The sequence below is a fragment of the Hetaerina americana genome, unplaced genomic scaffold, assembly GCF_022747635.1.
Source record: "Hetaerina americana unplaced genomic scaffold, ioHetAmer1.1.p SCAF_8, whole genome shotgun sequence".
Classification (NCBI taxonomy): domain Eukaryota; kingdom Metazoa; phylum Arthropoda; class Insecta; order Odonata; family Calopterygidae; genus Hetaerina; species Hetaerina americana.
In genome coordinates this window covers 36,153,743-36,170,644 of record NW_027287427.1, presented here as the reverse complement: position 1 = coordinate 36,170,644, position 16,902 = coordinate 36,153,743, and the positions used below count along the sequence as shown (strand labels likewise).

General features: G+C 39.4%; 1 protein-coding gene across 1 annotated transcript in view; it reads left to right on the top strand.

The window, feature by feature from the left end:
- Window positions 1-16,902, top strand: part of Hsp110 (heat shock protein 70Cb) — a 68,743-nt gene that overhangs the window by 11,704 nt on the left and 40,137 nt on the right. Inside the window, exons 2-4 of the mRNA XM_071596328.1 lie at window positions 11,541-11,739; window positions 11,829-11,951; window positions 16,326-16,559. Coding sequence (XP_071452429.1) covers window positions 11,541-11,739; window positions 11,829-11,951; window positions 16,326-16,559 — 556 coding nt within the window. The remainder of the gene's footprint in view (window positions 1-11,540; window positions 11,740-11,828; window positions 11,952-16,325; window positions 16,560-16,902) is intronic.

The window sequence follows — 16,902 nt, the reverse complement described above, 5'->3', positions numbered from 1 at the left end:
AGGGGTTAGTCGGGATCCGCGATCTTAACGCGGAAGGTAAAAGGTACTTAAATTATCAATATTTGCGCTTCCAATAAATTTCGATGATTTCCTTTGTCTTAGATAAAACTAGCTTCAGGTTAAGGGAATGAATATTTATTGTAGTGAATATGTTGTTACCTTGTAATATAATTGATCAAGTATCACCCGTTTCCAATTAATATTTCAGCCATTTCCTCTCGTTAGAGGAAGAAATTGATGTAATGTTTCATATGAACAAGTTTTAAACAGCAGTATTTTATTATACTAATTCAAATTTTCTAGGGTTTTCATTATCATGCTCTCCTGAAAACAGCCCTTATTCTTAATTTATATGTTCTTATACTCTTGATAGCTGCTCTGATCTTTGAGGAAGTGCCATTGTAACTTTGGGTTTTCTTAATTAGCTGCAATTTCTGTACGATGCTCCAGTTTTAATTAAACACGTTATTAAGTCATAACGTTTCCGTGGATTTTGGGCTCCATGTGATTACCCTTCTCTTGAAACCTTTTACTGAAACCATCCGTCTGTTTCCGGGGGAGGCATACTTTTACTTGTAATAAGCTTTATAGCATCACAGGTATCTCGAATGTGATACACTTATTTTTTAGTTCAGAAGACCTTCCTGAAATTTCGATAACGTCCTCATATTAAGGGTTTGCCAATGTATTAATTCGGGATGGCTCCGATCGATCTTTTATCACAAATATATGGTCATTCAAGGCCACGTGTTTTTATTGAGCCATGCATTTGGCGAGTCATTCTTCGGTTATTTATGTAATTGCTTCTAAAAAGGAACGACGACGTCAATAAGTCTCCAGACTTAACATCTACCCTATCCGTCCAATGAAGACGTAGAATAAAAAATTCTATTTCGGGAAATTGACCCTCTTCGTAGTAACTATCCCGTAATAAGTTTCAGTAATAATCGGCTTTAAATTAATCATAAGTCGATGGGCTAATATTGAAATATAGAATCGTGACAGTTGATTCGAGGAGGTAGAAGTACGTTTGGCAGACATAGCGTATAATACACACACAGAAAGTTTTAGTGCGCTTTTTTCCCTTGATTAGTGCCATACTTTGGTCTACCGAATGTTTTGATAGTCTGAAAATTTAGAGTACTATGCCATCCTCTTAGGAGCTTGGCACATCCAAGTATCTGTTTAAAAAATATACCACTAGTTTTGCGCCAAGGAAAGCCATATTTCACATCCTCATAGCGCCCAACCACCTTCGTTTAATTTCAAATGTCAATAACTTCCTGCATCTAACCATTTAACGTTCTCACGTTCTCTCCTAAGTGTCGTAAGTCTAAGAAAGAGCGTAAGGAGGTTCGTAGATTTTTCCTTATATGTGCCCTGACGTTGCTTTGGGTGTATTGACCTAGGCCATTGTTTGGTCGTTGATGATCCCATAGGCTTCAATTCCTTGTGAAGTATTTTAATTCAATTCCTCTCGGAAATAGCGGCCCCTTAGGTGTCAGGCTAGCTAAATAGTGAGCATCGTCTATCAGTCTGGGTGTAATTTTGCCTCCCTGTTTATTGCCATTCCATCTCGGTCATCCCCATGCTACCTATCATACAAGATCTGTTAAAAAGAGATGAGAACATTTGAATAGATACTTGATTTTATTAGTTATCCTTTAATCATGCTTATCGCCTTCAAAATTCAGTCTTGGCCGCCAATACAACGCTTCCAAGGTTTTTCCCAGCCATCGAATGCTGCCTGGAACGCTTACAATTATGAACGGTACAATTTTGTTGAATGTCTTCAATATTTTCAAGCCGGCGTCCTTTCAAGGTGAATTTCCTTTGGAAATTTGAAAAAGTCCATTAGAGCGAGATCGGAAGAGTAGATTGGGTGCTTCGAGGTTGCGTTAAAAAAGTACGCGAGATAAGAGGAAAAACCTTTCCCTCCCCTGGCAATAGGTGGTCTGAAAAGTTTCCGACCGCAAAAAATTCAGAAAGAATGTATTGTATCTTTGTCTGGTCGGAAAATTTTCAGACCACCCATGTAAGTACTATCCTGGTATTCAATAGCCATTCCGTAACCCTTGTGCACTATTGGATACGCATAGTTTTCGAATGGAACACTTATACCTCCAGTACTTTTAAGAACTCCGTCCACCTATTCCGTGAAACGCCTTCCCGGACCCCACTACGCATGCAAGAAGGTCGGGGTTGCATTTTAAGCTCCATTCTGTCAATGTGCTCATCACTTCGTCTGCATTTAGCTAATAATAGTGGTTTAAAGTCTAAATTACTTAATATAAAGTTAATGTTAGCCATATGGTTGTCATCTACTTCCACTCTTCTCCCGCTGTCTTTTCAACTAGATTCTTCCTCGTTGATATTGCGGATAAGCTGAAAATTTATCTTTCCTTATCTTCCTATTTCCTCTGTAAGGGTAATATTTGACTCCTGCTATTCTTTCATGGGTAGTTCCAACTTTTCTCGATGCTCCTCTGGCGCTTAGCTTTCTTTGCAGCATTCATTACAAACTTTTTTGTGTTCTTAATTCTTTTTAACCCTTTTGGGCGTAGTTCCATTTTACAACTACTAAGTTATAGACCCCCTCTGTATCCACTCTGTCGTTCCATTAGGTTATTGTTGCTTTTCCCCCTGTTACTTTCCTTTGGGTCGATGTGTTCAACAAGCTTCTATTGTTAGTTCACTCTTGCAGGAAAAATGTTTTTATCCCCGTGGACATCCTTTCATGTTAAACTACTGTTGTATCGTCCCTCATTACCACTAGCTATCCTTGTTTTACCACTGCACTCCGGGCTCCCGGGAGTGTTTTCCTCCATGAAACTTCCTAATTACGTAATATTGTGTGTGGCAGTGGGTGGTTCTAAATCTGGCATGCGGCTATCACTTATACGAAGCGATCAAGTTTTTCGAATTGTGGAATTAATTAATGGAATTATTCGACGTATACGAGATTTAGCTGATTGTTCGGGCTTCATAAAATAACGGAACATTGGGTGTATAACCTGAGCTACTCATCGCCAGTCCCGGTCAATGTTTAACATGCGTACATGTTTACCGAGCAGGTTAACCGGAGTTCATTGCCATCGTCAAAAAAACCCTATGCGAATGCTTCTCTGTTCTGACCTGTCGGAAGCAGGTTTGCTGTAAAGTGCATCGGATGTGGGCGTTTTCAGGATAATCGTATGTACTGGTCTGGCAGATTAGCTCAAGCCCTGTAAATATGCATTCAACGGGGACATCATTAAGGAAGCCGACCCCATGAGATCCCATAACAAGAGTAGATTGAAGGACATCACACCAGCTGTTATCTGTTTCCCAAATACAGGTTGCCGGATTTCAAGCATGCCCTGCATTTTTTAACGAAGTTCTACTTTCCAGTATAGCGGCAGGGCCCATGCCCATGCTCCCGTCTGAGTGCAAAATACGAAAACCATTTTAAGGTCTCAGTGATGAGGTGTAAGTGTTGAAAATTCCAAGAAAAAATTTGTCGGCCTATGATATTTGCATTAATATTCATGGTTTTGTACGAGGAGGACTTTCAGTGCTCTGAAAAGTAGAGAGCGAAAAGTGCTTTCCTTATTACAGTGCTTTTCGAGTGCAACTTCTGTGATTGTTTTATTTTGCCAGTCACGGGAAATGTCACAATTTCAACATTCCTCGGGGGTTTCGCGCCTTTGATTATACTTAAAGCTTCTGGTGCCAAATTTGTTTACAGCGCACAATGAAGCAGTGAAATTAAGTCTGCAATCACTCTTGCAAATGCGAGAACCATTTATTTTAAGAATGATTTTTGCCAATTGGACAAAATTGAAGCCTATGGAGTGGAACAAAATTTCTTGAAGAGTGAAGTTGCTCATATCATTTGACCTTGTGCGTTACACTTCAATAGACTCAATCGCTTTGTAATGGTCTCTTGCGCTATGATAATTTAGTTTTATTTTCTATACTGATATGAGTCATACTATATACTAGTGTTCCCGTACACGTCAAATCTTATTTGGATTCATGCATCCGTTGCTACGCGTACTGCTTCCAGTTATTGGTAAATAGATAGTCACGACTTCAGATATTAATTTTTTGCTAGTTAGGATTGTTTATCGTGTCTGACGCAACCCAGAAATTATAGGTGTTCGTATCTTCAAAACATTTCCTTACCATAATATTTTGAGTTGGTATTAGCAGACATTTTATAGTAGAAAATTTGATTTTACCTTTTGGACCCGCGATCCATCTTGCTGTATTGCGTCCTTATAATGGTAATGATTGAATCCAAATATGTGGCTAGAGATAATCGAGTTTTTATCGTCCAATATCTCCAAAATGTGAGAAAATATAATTCTGTGAAGGTTGTCGAAGGTGGATAACCTGGGAAATAATAGAATGTGTGCCCTTAAAATTCAATGACAGTGTACGACTTCAGTTGGCATTCACTTATCGAGGTTTGCATTTTGCCTTGATTATGCTTTGTAATGAGAAATATGCGATCCCTCTCAAACATTGCAACCGCACTTTAACCTTTAAAAAAGTCAGCTATGGTCGACTAAGTAATATGCTGGGACAATCACCTGCTAACTTAATTCATGTAATATTTAATTCTTGTACTCTTTCGAAAGCGGATGCGAGTCCGTCGCCGAGAAATGGCATTCATAATTACGCTGCTGAGGAAATTGTGAGGCAAGTCTTTATAGATTGACACGCGCTGAGTTCCTCTCGTGGGTTCACTTGCGAGTGGCACACGACGTATGCTGGGCGTAATAAATGGCACACTGCGTTAAAAGGTTGGCCACCCGACGGTCTGGCATATTCCAAGCGCTGTCCGGATTACTGCGGCGAGTTTCGAGTCGGGATCCTGCGGGGGCTAAGGTTCTCCCAAGGCTGCCTGTTCCCAAACGAGGGTGCGAGTGCGAGAGTTAGTGGGAGGGGTTAGTGACGCAACCGCCGTGATTCACTTCGGGTGGATTCCTGCACACGAGTCCTCCGCGCCGTTACTTTTATATTTCCCATTTTCGTGTCCCTCTCCGCCTCCTATCCATGTTGTGTCCGCGGTGTCGCGGGGATTTATGCGGGGGCGAGCATCTCTCTCTGCTAGCATTTATTTTGCTGGGGAAAGTAGGCTGAGGAAGCAGACCTTATAAGGCCCCGGCATACTCACCGCCTGTAGTAGATTCGATCCATCCTTAATAAGGAATTGATGGCTCGTTCTCGGCTGATGGGGCTGTGAGGGTTCTCTGTCACTTTGAAACAAATATCTTTTTCATTTTCTGACCATGATTGCTAGATGTGTCAATTCACAAATTCGTCATGGGTTATAATGGCGCAATTCATCGATCTCATGTTTTTGGGGCCATAAAAAATGGCCGGAAAAATAACATTGACTTAACGATTCCTCCCGATGAACGGCTTTTCCTTATAGTGAGTTGTGAGTACCATCAGCAGGCGATTTGAGAAAGGAATTACTTTTGAAAGAGGTAAGAAGTGTCAAAAGGCTTTTCGTCATATTCGGAATCAGAATTCCGATACAGAGGTGTAATGCCGTTCGACAGCAATTCTCTTAGTGCTTATAAACAGGTTGTTTAAGTTAAGTTCAGGGCCCTCGACACATTAGGAATCTCGCCACCTATTTGCTGCGTAAATATTTGTTACTGAGGTGATGGCAATTTGACGGTCGAATTTGGAAATTCTATGCCGAGCATTGAATTACTTACTAATAGGTATTATGTAAATTACAAAAATCGGTAAAAGGTGGTTGTCTTCTTAAATGCGGAGGGGACGTACTATATCTCTTGCAGCCGTCCTTTTTGCCGCCTACGCCCCGCTTACAATTTTAATGAGGTCGTGCGATATTTTGATGAAACCCTTGAAATTTTTAGTTAAAATAGGTACTAGTGTAGATGCTACATGAGTATGTGAATCGTCAATATTTTGGTACTAGACTCGGACCCAAGACGTTGTAAAAGGCAAATTTCTCTAATCCGCGAGTTAATTTTGAATTCCTCGGTGAATAATCGTATGCTTACAAAATTACAGCTTGTGATATCTAAATAAGTGAAGGCTATGTATGCTCTGCATACCAAAACCCATGAATTGACAAGTAGCTTTTATATAAGGGTCTCTGTTGAACGTACTTCTATCTAGGCCGTTAAAAATAAAATATTGATCTTTAAAGAATATTTCAAAGAGAGTCCCGAATGCACTACGGTACTGCGGTTTATCTCTTGGAAGGAAAATCGTTTTACTCGTTTTTTGCCTAAAGCTTCAGAATTCATTTGTGCAGGATAGGTCATCATGCCTTTGATACATTTTTGCCTACTTGCTAAAAATGTTAGGTACCTTATGAAACCAGCCGAATACATTCATGAGTTCAGAAGTATACGTGTTTTGCGAGTGGAATTTTAGGGCGACGACCTTATCTCGTTTTTTTCCGGGTTTTACTTGAACGGCATCGCATGGTGGAATAGAACTTGATGGTATTTTGCTCTCAGGTAAGGTTTCTGCATTTGCTCAAATGATTTTTTTATTTGTAGCATACTATATTTTACCCGGTGGAAATTCTGTGCTTTGCGCAATATTCAGTCGCCAAGGTCGATTCTTTCACCGTCGTCGTACGTCGTGCAATCCGTAGACGGTTGACTGCGACCCTTCATTCTTCGCAATCCAATGCTAATTTTCTATACCCTAATAAATGTTCTCTCTTATCTCCCGCTTTATTTCGGTTTAATATATTAACACCCCCTCCTTGGTTTTCCACGTAAGACCTAATAACTTTCTTATTATCTCATTATTTTGTTTCCTAATACGTTTTCCTTGTCTGTAGGTAGATTAGATGTAGGTAGAAGGTATGTCGTAGATTTCTTTTTTCCTTATTCAGCTCTGTATGTTTTCTTTCCTGTTAAATGCGTTCTCATTCGTATTAACTACATGTTTGGGGCGAGGAAATCGTGGCCATAATTGCTCTGTGATTGTTATGGGGATCAAGGGCGAGTGGTCGTCTATGGGCCTCTGTGCCTGCCGTCGAAGAGGGTGTTTTGCTCGCGTCGCTGTTAAATTGCTCACCTCCCTAGTATCAGTAGGGCTGTTTATTTTATTTATATTAGCGTAATCCATAAATCCATGGTTGGAAAAGTAAATTGGATGTAATCAAATAATTGAAAGTGTTGATTTTTATATATCGAATTTGAGAGCGTGCTTAAGGTTTAGTGTTTATTTGACTGACATCAATTGTTGGCTGACGGCGAGTGACAATTGTTATGAATAGGCCTAGAGATAAAGCCTGTTTTGAAAAACGGCATGTAATGCACACATGCTTGTTCCTTGGGCCCAAACATGATTTTCGTGTTGGTTATATAAGTAGGAATTCTAAACCTATTTTCTTAGGCAAGTACATGTGTGTTAATACTACTTTTCTGGCTAATCAGGGATAAAAACCCGTAACTTTTTTATATTCATTTAAATTTCACAAATTCTATGATTGTTCAACAATTTTCACTTTTTTCTTTTTCCACTAGTTATCTGTTTTTTTTATCTGGACGACAATATCTTGCTTGCTGTCGCCGCTCTCACCCAATATTTTCGCATCCTCTGGCCCCTCTGATTTTGCGAATTCGTTACTAAGTCAGCTTCAGGGAGAGATTTTTCTTGGGTTGGGCCCTTTCCCTACGTACCGCGGCGAATTTGAAAATTCCAACAGCTGTTTTCCGCCCACTGCGCGGGATTCATTATCATTTTTTTTGGAATTACTGCAGCGATGTTTTTGTCGAGCGCAAGTACATTGTCTCATGGAAGAGAAAGGTAGCCTCAGATGTTATCGACGTGATCACGAATGGAGCTTGTGGGTGAGTTGGGCCGATTGGGGTTATCACTGTGAGATCACAGATTCCTCGGATCGGAGCCTGTCAACCCCGACAAGGTCTGTGTTTCATCATTATCGGCCCATGACTCTATCATGGTTATGACTTGACTTGAATTATGGTGATTTTTGTTGACTTCATTCCCATATTTTGGCGATCTGTAGCGTGCAAACTTTGGCAACCCTGGTGGAGACACTAGGGGAGGCTCTCTTCTCCAGGGAAGTAGCACGAGTGAATTTTTGCATGCGGAGAGCATGTAACCTAAATGCGTATTATAAATGGTGATGGGAACATTTTTATATATTGGTCAAATAAAATCTATGGAAGAAAAATTCCATGCCATAGACTTAATGGAGACCGCTGTTCGGTACGCTACCTCCCGCAAACAAGTCTTTTCAAAAACCAGCGGAATCCGCTGATTTTACAGTAGAGGCTATTGCAAATGAAATGCTCAAAGAGGTCCAGACGACATTGAATGAAACAAGTTCAAAGTGGGTACAGTGGATAATTACGATCGACAGCAAATAGACAAAATTACTGACAACCCTCTGAAGTACCAAAGGATTATCTGGAAGAAAACTCATATATTTTTTTAGGTTTTTATAGGTTTTCGTTCAGTCTATGTGAATTGTATACGTTTTTATGTTTTGATTCCAGTGTCTTCGGTCGTTCTTTATTTAATCTTCGTGTATTTATACTGGGAACTGTGTGTTACGTCAATACGATAATCTGCATTTTGCGAGTGATTAAACTCGTTTTACCCCCGCGGTTTGTTTCCTTTGCTAATGAGAGTTATTGTATTATTCATATTATTATTATTAAGTAATCTACCGGTTAAGGTAGATGGACACAGCTATCAAATAAATATTTTGTTACTCCTAGCAAAACACAATCCAGCAACCTACTCTACATCGAATTCTTCCTCATGTCCATGTACTTCCTTCTTCCCTTCAATCCGTCCAACATCCATATCCTGTTCGTGCCCTTTCCTCGTTTGCCTGACATTCTCCCCTCTAATAGTCTTCAACATCCCACTGCCGATCAATATGCTTTTAACCCATTCTTCCTGCCTCCTTAGGATTTCTCCCAAACTAACACCCTATCCTCGCCTATCATACCTAGTACTTCATTTGTTTTCCTTTCGGTCCATTTCACCTTCTCCGTCCTTCTCCACACCCATATTTCGAAAGCCTCCAATCTACTTGTATCTGGTATCTATTTGGTAAAGTTTTTACGAGTCTTTTCTCAACATTCTTATTCAATGTCCCTGTCATCAACTCCTTCCTCTTTGAGTAAGCCACTTTTCCTAGCGCAATTCTTCTCCTTACGTCCCTACTACTATGACCGTGTTGGTCCAAAACACTTCCGATATACGTAAACTGTTCTACCTGCTCTTGTTTTTGCCCCCTTATTTTAATGTTTAGCTTAGCCTTTTTCTTTCTGGAAAATCGCATAACCTTTGTTTTATTAGTATTGATTCTCATCCCATGTCTATCGCACTGAGATCTCAACTCACTCAGCAATGATTGCCACCTGTTGGCTGACTGACAAGCTACAGCTTGGTCATCAGCAAACCTATCTCATTTTACAAATTCCCCTCAGACTTTCGTTCCTACCTCCAGTTTTTCCCACGCCTCCACATATGCGTCCGGACTCCCTATTCCCCTATCGTACCTGAGTAATCTGAGACATGTACAGGTTGCGGATTAGCCTCCTTTCCCTCCAATCTATTCCTATTTTCTGCAATATACTCATTACTTTTTCCCAATTCACTCTATCAAACGCTTTTTCGAAATCTACGAAACAGGCAAATACCTCCTGGTTGTGTTCTATATTCCTCTCGATTAATAATCTCATTACTGCAATGGCATCACGCGTACCTCTCCCCTTCCTAAACCCAAACTGATCATCCCCTAAGTAATCATTTGCCCTATTCTCTATCCTTTTGTTTATGATCCTGAGAACAACTTTAGCTGCGTGGGATATCAAACTAATTGTCCTATAGTCCTCGCATGATGTAGCCTTTACCTTTTTCGGAATAGGAACTAAAACTGTTCTCACAAAGTCTTCCGACCAGATTCCTTCCTCATAGATACTACGCATCAGTCCATATAGCCTCTTCCTCCCACATTTTCCTATGCATTGTAAAAGTTCCACGGGAATGTTATCTACCCCCACGGCCTTATTTAGTTTCATCTCCCTTAATGCCCTTTCTATCTCATTGTCGAGTATGCCTGGACCTAAGCTATCTTCCTCTACATCATATTCTCTTTCAAGGCCTAACTTTGTTGGTCTAAGTTCTTTACCATACAGTTCCTCTGTATGTTTCTTCCATCTCTCTTGGATATTTTCTGTTTCGACTATTATCTTCCTCGACTCAACTCGAACTGTTAGCACAGATCTTCCCATCTTACTTCCCGATAGTGATTTAACCTTGCTGTATAATACCCTAATTTCATCCTCCCTCTGCAAACTTTCCATATCCTCGCACTGCGTGTTCCACCATGCTTCTTTTGTTTTATTTATTGCCCGTCTCAATTTATTATTTAACTCTCTGTACTTGCTTCTGCCTAATCCTGTGTGTACATTATTCCATTCCGTGATGCATGGTTTCCTTGGCCTTTCTCTCCTTGACTTGACGCTTCCTCCTTTCTCTTAATGCAATATAACAATCACTGCAGTAATCCCCGCTATCCTTTCATCTCACCTCGCATAAACGTAGAATGCCTATATTTCCTCTTAGCATCTCTCGCTTTATATTCTCCAAGTTTCCTGTCCTCAACTTTGCCCTAACATTCCAAGTTCCTATTCTAACTATTTGGTCTTCTTCTTCTGCGACTTCTGTCTTGCTGCTGTCGGTTTTCCCTAGCAAGGGTTTCGTGAGATGACGTCCGCGGAAGCCTTGCATCTCCCGCTGCCGGGTACGACACACGGCTGATTGGGCCGAGCCCCGTAGTTGCCAGGACTGATTCTTTATTCACGTATCGTCTATCATTATATTCTTTGGAATAATCATTGCGGAGGTTTCCCGTTGCTTTCCTCAATATTGTTTTTAACGTGACACCATCACCCAATGACCGCCCCAGTGGGGTCAGACGCCTTCGCATTCGCCTCACTGAGGAACAGGCGCTGCGTGAACTACCTATCGTCTGGCTCCTTACTTCGACCTATCTGACATGGGCGACCTTACCAGGAGCAATTATCAATAACTCCCGCCAGTGCTGCTCTAGGGGTCATCGGAACGCAGAAGCCCTTCCACCACGTCAAGGTTGTAGTCCATGGGAGGGAATTGTTCATATATTTGAGTTGGAAGCATTCTGAATTTTTCAATTTCTGTATAGAGCTGGTAATGAATAAGAGTTAAGAAAAATAATTAATTCGTTCAAGCTCTTGCAATATTATGAAACTACACTGTTTGTGAACTTAATTTCTTCACTTTGCATCTCTCTTGTGTGCATATCTGTCAGTGTTTCATGCAATTATGTTATTCTTGGCAGTATATAAGTATGCTTTGAGTAATCATAGTATCTTTTTCAATATGTGCAGTGTGTCACTTTTGGCGATGAAAATGTCATTATTGAGGCACTATTTCCGTATGTAGTACTTCTTGGTCACTTTTTTGACCATCAAATCTGTTTTGAACCCTGAATTGTATATTTGGACATTTTGTTTATTTTTTAGATCATGTGTCGCCTTCAGTGGCAAGAACCGTATTTTGGGAGTTGCTGCAAAGAACCAAATGGTGACCAACATGAAAAATACTGTGCATGGGTTTAAAAGGCTGCTTGGTAGAAAGTTCAATGATCCTTTCGTCCAGAAGGAACTCAAACATCTTCCATTTAAAGCAGTGCAACAATCAAATGGTGGCATAGGAATAAAGGTATGCCTGTTTGAGAAACTTAAACATGAACAATTTTCTGTCTTGAAATGTTGATGAACTTGATGTAATGCTGTTACATTTATTTTCAGGTCAATTACCTAAATGAAGAGCACGTGTTCTCTCCGGAACAGATCACGGCTATGCTTTTCACAAAACTTAAAGAGACATCTGAAACAGCTCTTAAGACTAAAGTAAATGACTGTGTAATTTCTGTGAGTATACTATTTTCATTAATATACCCCCTAATATTTGACTGCCTAGCAACATATTTAAAATGTCGTTTTTATTTGAAGATAATTTGTAATTTTTTCTTGATGCATGAACATGACATCTGAAGGAACTGTAAGCGAGTGAGTGGGAGGACGAGATCATGTTATTTGGTCGAAGGAAAGAGGGAAAGAAGTCACGAACTAGTTCCTCCAATCTTCTATTATAATTGTTTCAGTGATTGCGGTGGTGTAAATGAAATGCCAATTGTTCAAAGATATATTAATTACTAAGAAACGTGAAGAATATTTGGTAGATTAGTGTATAATATTCATATATTCTGCTATTATAAAGGCTGCAGTAATTGCGGCGGAGTGAATTTAGCTAATCATTCCTAGAAGAATGAATTGTTAACGAACTTAAGGTAGTTATGTAAATTTTATCATTGTTGTCTAACTTTTGGAATGGCATGTCCAAGTTTACTCTTCTATAAATTAACGTAATTTATATATTTGTTCGCTCATATCTATTTTCTTTGTAAAATTTAACTGATTAGAGTATGCATTTCCTAGATATTTTAATAGCTACAATTCTGTAAATAAACCTTAATTGCTTCAACTCTTAAACGAAATGAAGAGGCCCAAAAATCATCCGTGAATTGGGCCCCAACATTGACCTCGGACCGGCACCAAGGATGTGACTCACGCGGTCGCCTCACAGCTGGTGTTAGCTTCCAGTCCCCGCCCCCATATCTCTTGCTCTTGACCGATTACGGTGCAAACATTATTCCTGCCGGCCTTGTTATGATGGCACTTGGGTTCGGTCGACTTCCACCCATATCGGGATACGTGAGTTTTTTCACAAACGCGTCAACCTTACTATTGATCATGAATCAGGCATGAAAGGCGACTTTCGATTGAATGCTTCTACGTCGGGACATTAGAAAATATTAACAGAATTATATTCACACGCACCATAATCATCATCCTGCTATCTAATCCCGATCATCATTTGAAGTAATAGGGTTTACCGCTCTTTTTTCCTTTTAATAAATTGTACCTCTTGAAATATAATGAGTAGGTCTAACCATAAGAATGTCGTTAGATGACGCTCTTACTAAATATATTTACATACAATTTTGTTCACCTTCAAAGTATTCCCCATTGACTACAATGCACTTCTTCAAACGATGCTTCCACTGTTCGAAACATTTCTGAAATTCATTTATCGGGATGTCCTTTAGGCCTTGTAGCGATTTTTGTTTACCTCATCCACAGTGTCAAAACGCTTTCCTTTCATGTCCATTTTGAGTCTGGGGGACAAAAAGAAGTCACAGGGAGTGAGGGAGGTGAACAATCGATGTCGTGCCGTTTTTTTTGTCAAAAATGCATCACGGAGAGGGCGGTATGAGCCGGCACGTTGGGACCAATTGGGCTGTAACCCTTTTCGAATGCAAATATTCAGATAGAATCCTCTGAATTGAACTCCATGACACTCCAGACATCTCACAGAGTTAATCAATGGTTCTGCGACGGTCTTCACGAATAAGGGCATTGACTTTGTCGGCGTTTTCGTCAGTTCTTCATGTTGAAGGGCGGCCTGAACGGGGTTTGTCTTCAATTGACATTTCACCATTTTTAAAACGCGTAAACCACTCGTAGACTCTGGTTTTACTAAGGGTAGCTTCCCCATAAGCAGTTTTGAGCATTGCAATAGTTTCCGCGGCCGATTTCCCCAACAGGAAACAAAATTTCCCTGCAGCGCGTTGGTCTTGATAATCCGCCACCACGTGTTTCGCCGAAATGAAAAAAGTTGTTTCACTTAAACAGCTCTCATAGACGGACTGACCTAATCACAGCGACGGCGCTGCGCATTCTGACGCAGAAGGCGTGAGCCTGACGTACGACCGGCCGAACAAAAGCTTCCCCCACTCTCGCTCCCCACAGGAGGCCAATTTTCGTTACTTTTGGGTCCCCTCGTATAAGCGACGAATGGAAAACTACCGTAATATATTGCCGGATTACCCATTGAGGTATGTTTCAAAAATTTTAGCAAGTCTTGTGTATTAATAATTCGTGTAATATTTTAAAAAAGTTACTTGGAATGGAAAATGTGTTTATTAAAGTGGAAAACGTTGGATGAATGTTAGAAAAAATTTGTGCTAGTCCAATGTGGAATTGTAATTAAGAATTATGCTTTTGAAATGAACTTGCCATTCATCAATTTTTAAGAGATTTTTGGGAAGATATTTTATTAGTGTTTAAAGTTTGTGTGAATTTAGAATGACAGAAGTGTAGGTTTGAAATCTATATCTACAGAAGACTAGTCTGAATGAAAAAGTTTTATGTTCAGTATATGTAGAAAATATTATTATTATTGGTATACTACTGATTGAGGTGGGCTCTACTACAAATTGAGTGGCTGTTGAATATTTTACTTTCGAAATCGTCCATGTACAGGTCAGCAAGTAGTGGTGATAACGGGGACCCCATGGCTAATCATTCCATTTGTTTGAAGAATTCATTGTTAAATTGGAAATAATTTTGTCCGATGCAATCTCGATAGTGACATGAGCTCAGTGAGGAAGGGTGGTTCGGCCCCAGCACTTTTTCTGTCAATACCAAAGTGTCCAAAACCAGGATATTTGTAGATAGGTTTTTGACATCAAAAAACTCGAGGATATGTTTGGAGGGTGGAAGAATTTAAAAATGGGTCATTTGGTTAACAATTTATTGTTTGAATACCTCTCACCAATCCTGGAAGTACCCCTTTCCTTCACAGAAAGACCAAACCAACCTCCCACTCCACTGTGAACCCACCAATCACCTTTCCTGACGCTTAACACCCCTCTCCCCCCTCCCCATCAATGCCGATTGCAACCCAACTTTTTTCCCCTCCTTCTTCCCCATCTCTCACCCACCTCTCCTCTCCCTCATTAATGGCATATAAATGGACAGCGACTTGATTAATTTGTACCTGATGATGATGCTTGAGCATTGAAACTAGTTGTAAGTAAATAAAAGACATGGGAAAGATACATCGTATTCTTCATTTAATAAATAGAAATAGCTCTCTTTTGTGGAAATGTACTTAACAATGTCACCTTTGTCAGGAAATTTAGGTCGTCAAATTATCTCACAATCTGCCTGGATGTATAAGGTTAGGATATTGCACTGTGATAGTTGACACTTTTTGGTGAAGACTTTTGACATCATGGAATAGGGTAAGTCAATATAGCTCATAGGATCACTTTCAAAGTAACAATTAGGACCGTCCTTCCAATAAGGAAACTTCAATTGATTTAAGGTCTGGATTTATTACAGCTTAAGTGATTTTTTTATACATTTGTTCTACTATTTGGGTAACAAGGCCCTAGAAATAAAGGTTGAATTTTGAAGAAAAGTTTTCATTAATATAGCATTTGAAGTCAGAAATAGCATATGAACGAATAAAGGAAATGTGTTAATAAAAGTGCCACTATACGCAAGAAGAGTGATAGTGAGTGAATGGAAGCACTTTCCCCAAAAAAAAAAGAAAAATTAATCTGGAAGGGAGAAAGGGAAAATAACTCTGAAGCTGATTTGAAAGTTATTCATGATTTGATATCTGGAAGGATAGTTGCTAGTAACCATAACATATTGAACTAGTACATTCAGTGCATATAATTCATTTGTAAATAATTTGAGTACTGTTACAGTACTGCCTTTCTACAGTTTCCCACAAGTGACATTCAACTGCTGTGTAGAGACCCATGCTGAAGAAGCTACGTAATAAGCAGAAACTTTTTATTGATGATACATAATCGATGGTGTAAATTGAGATGTAAATCTCGTAAATCGGAAAGAATGCAGTGTTATTCTTTTAAAACTTGAAAATGGTCATTTAACTGGTTAATAAAGCCTGTATAGTGAAAAATATTTTTGCAGCCCAAGTATCTTTTTCTGTTGTCAGTCTTTTTTTTTTAATGTTGGTGCACTATAAACATAGATTTATTGGTTAAATGCGATATACTAAGGCATAAGTAAAATTCCTCATCATGACCATTGTGACAATATATACATGCCAGTGACAAGATTTGACTTTATTTATTCGGTCCTGAATATCGAGAGACAAAAAAGAAGTTTTTGTTGCATTCATTGCTGTCAGGGCTTTCAGATTCTCAAAGCCTTGATATCTCAAGAATGCAAAATTAAATAGAGCGATTCCACTTGCTGTTGCAATAGTTGTTCAGTCTTGTAAAAAATGGTTGCTCTTACAAGATTTGTAGGTTTAATCCACTGTGATCATCCCCATCTTTAACTTGGTAATTGGTAGTTAATTAACAAGAATTGTTTATTTTGGTATGCAGGCTAATTGTTTTTTGCAATGAATATCTACAGGTCCCATCATTTTACACAAATGCAGAAAGGAAGGCAGTGTTGGACTCAGCAGCTATTGCTGGTTTAAATGTTTTAAGGTTAATGAATGAGACCACTGCTACAGCATTAGCATATGGCATTTACAAACAAGACCTTCCTGCACCTGAGGAGAAGCCAAGAAATGTGATATTTGTGGACTGTGGTCATTCTTCACTTCAAGTTTTTGCTTGTGCTTTCCACAAAGGCAAGCTTAAGGTATGTCACTTATTATTATATGCATGGTCAACATATGAAGAGATTTGAGAAATTTAGAATTTTTAATGACAGAGAGAAAGAATAAAACTTGGCGAGTCTTTTAGAAGTGTTGCCAGCAATTTGTTTTTAGCAGCATTAACATTTTCATGCTGATGTAACCTATAAACCTTAATTTTGAAGAATAATTGCAATGATGCAATCATTACAATTATTTGCTTGGAGCAAATTGTTTTGCTTGGAGCCCAGTGCAGTGAGTCTTAAAGTCTATGTGTTTCTGCTTCCAAACAATTACTTTAATTTATTATTAGGGGCATGTGACGAACTGGCATCTCTGCCCTTGTAT